Source organism: Manduca sexta, chromosome 17, assembly GCF_014839805.1.
Source record: "Manduca sexta isolate Smith_Timp_Sample1 chromosome 17, JHU_Msex_v1.0, whole genome shotgun sequence".
Classification (NCBI taxonomy): Eukaryota; Metazoa; Arthropoda; class Insecta; order Lepidoptera; family Sphingidae; genus Manduca; species Manduca sexta.
In genome coordinates this window covers 1,039,975-1,046,685 of record NC_051131.1, presented here as the reverse complement: position 1 = coordinate 1,046,685, position 6,711 = coordinate 1,039,975, and the positions used below count along the sequence as shown (strand labels likewise).

General features: G+C 35.1%; 1 protein-coding gene across 2 annotated transcripts; it reads left to right on the top strand.

Moving 5' to 3' along the window:
• Positions 1 to 58: 58 nt before the first annotated feature.
• LOC115451237 (sin3 histone deacetylase corepressor complex component SDS3) lies at positions 59 to 4,314 on the top strand. Of its 2 annotated transcripts, none has more exons than XM_037439577.1 (7): positions 59 to 399; positions 826 to 889; positions 1,593 to 1,730; positions 2,128 to 2,305; positions 2,749 to 2,956; positions 3,430 to 3,599; positions 4,092 to 4,314. In XM_037439577.1, exons 1-7 carry the CDS (start codon positions 234 to 236, stop codon positions 4,182 to 4,184), a joined length of 1,017 nt encoding a protein of 338 aa, XP_037295474.1. In that variant the 5' UTR covers positions 59 to 233; the 3' UTR covers positions 4,185 to 4,314. The 2 variants fall into 2 exon arrangements, with proteins under 2 accessions (XP_037295474.1, XP_037295473.1); XM_037439576.1 differs by having other exon boundaries at positions 3,427 to 3,599.
• Positions 4,315 to 6,711: the final 2,397 nt, after the last annotated feature.

Below are 6,711 nucleotides of genomic sequence, written 5' to 3'. Positions count from 1 at the left end.
CAGTATGGAAAACCCAGACAATTCACATTAGCCGTATTGTATGATGCTTTTTGTCCAGTTTGACGTAAAACAGCTTCAACTTGCTCCAATTTCGTTTTTTCGTCTGAGTGGAATTTATGATAAATTCTTTATATGAGTGACATAACTGGCACCTGCCATTTATTGCTCGTGTTTCGGCCCGCGTTTCCTGTGTACAGATTTCGTTTGTGAAGCGGTGTTCGCATTCAATCTGTATGCAACTGTTACGCGTCGCCTCGACCATGTCTTACCAAGGATCACCATATTCGGGCCCGGGTGATGAGTATGACTTCGAGGACGACGGGTACGACGATTTGGACGAATACAGGGAACGGGAGGAGACGGTGCCGCCGCCGCCGCCAGTCGACGACAGCGACGAAGGTAATGTTTACGATCATTGTCCTACACCTGTTTTGGTCTGTTATCTCGCTAATAAGCCCTTGTAGATCTCGCACAACAATCTAATCACGTTTTAAATGACATGTAAACATAGGTTATGTAATGACAACAAGGTTATCGTGTCAGCAAGTATGCCCGTAGTTATTGTTCCCGCCTATTTCTCGATCAGACCATTTGATGACGTAATTGTTCTGTTTTCACGTCACTTTCACCGTAAAAAATGTTTAACTTTATATCAATGTACAATATTTCCAAGTAAATAAGTTTTGGTTAAATGTTGTTAGTCAATATAAACATATATTTTCATCTGTCATCTATTTATGTTTATTTTGACAAGCTACGTCATATGCTACAACATAGCAAGATATGAAGTTACAAAATATTATAATGCACATTATGAAATTGCAGATACTGAGGAGGCAAGTGAGACAGACATCCCAAACAATGATGAACCTTTGGAGGTTAAAGAACAGTAAGAGACACTTTATATTGTGCATACAATAACAGAATTTATGTTAACATTACATGCTGACCTTCTATAAACTTGATTCACTCTATAGTAAATGTAAAATCTTGAAATTGTATTAACCCTTCTTACAAATGTTTTCGAGCCCAATGTCCTTTGATTATTTTTTGTTAATATAGCAATAAAAAGTTAGCATTATGGCCTATACAATAATGTAATACATCAACACTTTGGTATATACAAAGAAGTACTTTTTTAACAACTTTATAAATTTGTAATTTTAAAAATTATATATTTTTTATTTTATTAGTCATACAACTCAACTATAAAACATTTACCATATTTTTTAAAGAAAAACACTACCTAAGCATTAAAACTGGAAAAATGACCTCACACTGTATTTATAACATATACATGAGTACAAAGTGTTACCTAAATATGTTACATTTTTATTTTTTTTGATAGTTACTTATTTCAAAAACTTACAACGCTTTCAGTATCATAACTAAATCAATATGAGGAGACCATTTTTTTCTAAATAAAATTATTAAAACATATTTATTTTACATTTTATGTTATTATCAATATAGATAAGTTACCATATTTACAACTCCAAGATAACTTTATATAACTTTAAGTTACACTCTACCCGTTAATTTAAGTAATGAGCTTAGAAATAACTACTAAATCCTTGTGTGCATAATTTCAGGATGTACCAAGATAAGCTGGCCAGTCTGAAAAAGCAACTTCAGCAGTTGGAAGATGGCATCCACCCTGAATATTTGAAAAGGGTGAAACGGTTGGAACACCAACTGCATGAGAGGCTGCGGTTGAATAAAATATATAAGTAAGCATTTGAAATATTAAAGTATACTTGCAATTCTGACAAAAAAATATTTCCTGTTTAAGAAGTAGCCCATATGAGCCTAAGTTATGTAAATAGCAAATAAAATTGAAATTGGTTAATTATTTCATCCCACTATATAATAGGGGGTGAGCCTATTGCCTAATCGGGCACAAATTCCACACTTTTAGCTGATGCTGAGTAGAAAAACCAAATATCACTTTGTCCAACCTGGGATTGAACCTGAGATCTCAGCACTGCAGTCGTACCGTAACACAACTATGCCACTCAGGCAGTCAATTATTTAATAATTTTAAAAAGATTATCAGAAAAATAGGCTGATTCATAATTTATAATCAAAATATGTTCAATATCAATATATGTTTTTTTTAATTTTTAGAGATCACATGTATGAAGTGGTAGACAGGGAGTATGTAGCAGAGAAAAAGGCTGCAGCGAAAGAGTTTGAAGAGAAGAAAGTGGAGTTACAGGAGAACTTGCTTAGTGACTTTGAGGATAAGAGGAAGATGATAGAAAGTGAAAGGCACAGTATGGAGCTTAACGGAGATTCTACAGAGGTATATAAACTTATTTTATTTTACTATACTGCTAATGAAAAGGGCTCATTAAATGGTAATTAGCTTACACTGTTATGGCCATTAATATTATATTTTGATAATAATTTAATGTTTAAATATAATATCGGCCACATATAAAATGATAACATTATAGAAGTACAAGTATTGTCAGCTGTAAAGACTATATTAATTCTCCTTTATGGGGTATTATCGCACACACACATTTCGGCAGCTGTTAATTCCCATAGAATACAGAAAAACTTAGACACATTTTATATATTTTTTTTATAAATATGTATAATGTCTTAGATGAGATGTGGCTGTAGATACGATTTTAGATTCAAAACAGATTACACATAGTGCAATACAGCTGTCCAGAATTATAAGTGTAATTGTAGGAGATCTTAGCATGTGTTTTGTTATAAATATACAATCCATGTCAGGTGAAGCCGATGATGAAACGCATCCTGAGGCGGCGCGCGAACGAGCCTGCGCCGGCGCCGGAGAAGCGCCGCAAGCCGCTGGCGACAGCGCTCACCTTCATGCTGGACGACCGTGACATCGACGCGGACCTGCGCGCCATCGCACGCGCCGAGCCGCCGCGCGCCCCGCCGCCGCCGCCGCCGCGCAAGCGACTCAGCTCCAACAACTGTCAGTACAACACTATTTATGTTATAATAGATATTACTCATGTGGAAATCCTATTCTGCCTTAAAAACTTTTAAATCACTTTCAATCCACAGTGTCATGTGTATGATACTAGCGTCATACCTAAAAATTAGATAAAATATTTCCAGAGCAAATTATTGGGATGAAAAGTATCTTTTGCCAAATATCATTAACATTTGTTTTTCAGTTCTAACAAACATCCAGACGTTTGATTTTCTAATTATAATTTGAGTAAGAGTATATATGCATATTAACTAAAATCCTTATATTAGCTGTAGTTGCTTGCAATATTTTATTCATGAAGACTGTCATTGCTAATAATAATTGTAAAGAAACAATTGTCAATTACTTGAACTCTAGCTATAAAAATAACTACACATACTTCGTAAATACAAACCTTCGGCAAGAAGATACATAGAAAAGCTAACCTTATTCAATTTGAATACACAAAGCAGGTGAATCTCCAGTGCGCGAGAACAGCGACACGACGGACACGCGAGTGGAGGACGGCAAGCTGCTGTACGACCGGCGCTGGTACCACCGCGGCCAGAGCGTCTACGTGTCCTCCACCGGCCGCGAGCTGGGACGCTTCCCCGCGCACATACACGCCATCACTGACGAGGCGGTGGGTATATTGTGTTATGTAGCCTTAAAGTTTATGGCAATGGATAATTTAACTGTCTTTTGTGAATTTTACAGTTTTAAACTTAGCCTAGAGTTAGTGATATCATATTTGACATTGCAATTGAATGATGTGAGGAGCAGGCAACTTGATGGTGAGCGAATAGCTCATAAATATTAGCAATACTACAGGACTTACAACGTACTGCGTGGCACACCACTGTGTTCGTCACCCTGAGACGTAAGATGTTATGTCACGTAATGCCCAATAAATACGCTGGCTATAACATCCTTCAAACGGGGATACAACAGTGTATGAACACTGATGCCTGGCGGTAGAAATAGTGTTGCAATAGTTACTATGTAGACAGCCCCTCACATACGAGAGACCTACCACCATATTTGACGGTGTAAAAGGATTTGTACTAATCAAATTAAGTCATACGAGAGTCATTTAAGAATTATGATTATAAACTAAGTATATGTTTTGTTACAGATATGGGTGAAGAAAACAAACTTAGAACGAATAAGGATATACATCTCACAGTTAGCGCGCGGTAAAGTGACAATAAAGAGGCGCGCGTCGTAATGTGCCAGTGTTATGTACCACTGCCTGTGTGACTAGTTCGGCTAGATGTGTGCTGCGGTGTGCGCGTGCGCAGGATACGGCGACGTCGCCGTCGGAGCAGGTGACGTCACAACTCCAGTGATTGTGGCTAGTCAGTCATTTTAAGTCACATGTGATTAAAGTCAGATAATGTACTACGTTTTACGTTCCATTTGTGGAATAGTGTTTATTTCTTAATGGTGAATATAGTGCAATGTAAATATATTACTGACGTGAGACCTTACATACCAACAGTCACCAGGCTTGCCAGACTGACTGACTTAGGAATGAACTCTAGAACAAGCCATTATGGCGAGTTTATTGCTTTGACCTAACATAAAACAGCTATATTGTCAGTCTATTAGCCTCATACAAAATGATCTCATAGAATTAACTATGTTGTGTCAAATAATATCTTGTTAATTTTCAATGAAAGGCGAAACATAAACTCACATCTTTATCTCTCAAAAGTCACGCAAAAGTCCAATACATGAATGTCATGTAGTAAGGTAAAGTCCTTCCCGAATTTTTGGTATAACTTGACTTAAAGAGTATTTAACAGTAGTCTTAGAATCCTGCCGATTTCCACAGGAATACTGACACCCTATGCAATTACGTATTAGATTCAAATAAGAAATATTGTTGGTTGATATGTGATAATGAAATCAACATAAAAACATTGACTTGCAGTAATAAATCTTGTAAATGTTATGAATATATATTATAGTATTTTTCTTTTTTTGACGTCATACTGGATCTGAAAGTGTATGTATAGTCAAATATGTTTACAATTTACAAATTTTGGTTTTTGATAATAGACAGAATTATGACTTTATATTAACTGACTGATTTTTACCATAATAAGGCAGTCAAGTACAAAATATATATGATAACAAAACCTTAGAAAACCATCAAACAGTATTACATTTGCTGAAATTGCTTTTATTTTGGCGGGGACTGCGCGATTGTCTGCTATGTTGTATATAATATAGGTTTAACCATGACGGCAAGAATACATTGCGTATGCTTTCGCCAAAATATTAGCTTGGGAATGAATTAAATTCAATGGGTTATATATCGCATTGTAAATTTGTGTTTGTAAAAAACATTGGTGAAATAGGTTACTATTATTTTTACCTCACTTATGCTGGCTCCAGCTTAAGCAAGCTTTTCAAGATTAATAAAGAAATTATTTCCCCTGAAAATAAGGGTGTGTTTATAAAAAATATTGGTTAAATTATATCAAGATATTTTTATTGCCCGTACACAAAACACGCATTCTTAAACCTCAATGCTTCTTACAAACACAAAAGTTATATTCAACAATCAGGACAACGCGTCTGCTCCGACGTCGATCGCGTCAAATCGAGAGAATATTGAAATTAACAGGGTTTAACAATACGCAATACTGTGTGTGTTTTATTGTTACTGCGGTATATAATGTGACTACGTACGATGTGGGGGTGGGTAGTGCTATACAGTGGGAAATAACCGGGAAATTAAATTGCAGTTATTTTCGTGTCGAGACCGGTGTCTCCAGAAACTGGCGATAAGTGATAGCTTTAAATGTTTGCCTTTATTATAAAATAGGACAAAAACGAATGAGGGCAATTGTAATGTTAATTTGTCTTTGAAAACATAATAAATCGTTTTGGTCATCACAACCGGATAGTACCTAAAGTATCTTACTAAAGCTAACTCGAATATTAATATACTTGCTAATAATGAGATAAATTATATTATTTAAAAATTATAAACAATACAAACATTGAGAATTGTTTGAATCGACTGATTAGTTGGAGAGGCATATTTAACACTTCTGCAGGATATTTTGACATTGCGTTACTAAATGGAACTACATACTTATCTTCTTGAAAATAACACTACAATACTTTACTCGCCCCGTAGATGTAAAATAAAAAGACGTAAGTTTCAAGCAAAATAAATATCAATAAAAAATCATTTTAATTTTACACGCCTTGATGCCACTACTACTACTCTAAGATAATTTGTCACAGCAGTAACATAACACTCTCAGTCATAAATAAACTCACGCACACACCACATTCGCACTAAACTACAAAATCTAAAAAAAATGACAAAATTAAAACTGGGATTTTGGTGAAAATATTCGTTATTCATGGACAACTTGGCACCATTTTAACATGTGATTACAATTTATTAACACAATGACAAAATGACCTTGGACATTCCTTGTTTATTTCGCAACAGTTTTGACTTAAATAATATTATATGTCGTATGTACATACAGCACTAGTGGTGTATTTAAAAACAATATACAAACATAACAGTTACAATTTCTTTATATAGCACTACTCATCCACACTTTTAAGTTATTTGGATGTATTCACTGACATGAAAGTATTATTTGAACGCGATGTGTTTGTGAATTGAGATTAACAATCGACCATTCCTTATCATCAGCCCTTCACGTTAATCCGAAGATGTATTAATGTCGTATTTTTAATCGGAGTTTAATCAATCAATG

Coding starts and splice junctions, on each gene's coding strand:
- LOC115451237 (XM_037439576.1), top strand. CDS start 234: ATGCAACTGTTACGCGTCGCCTCGACCATGTCTTACCAAGGATCACCA. Junction 2,957..3,426: donor GCGACTCAGCTCCAACAACT/GTCAGTACAACA, acceptor GAATACACAAAG/CAGGTGAATCTCCAGTGCGC. Junction 3,600..4,091: donor ACGCCATCACTGACGAGGCG/GTGGGTATATTG, acceptor GTTTTGTTACAG/ATATGGGTGAAGAAAACAAA.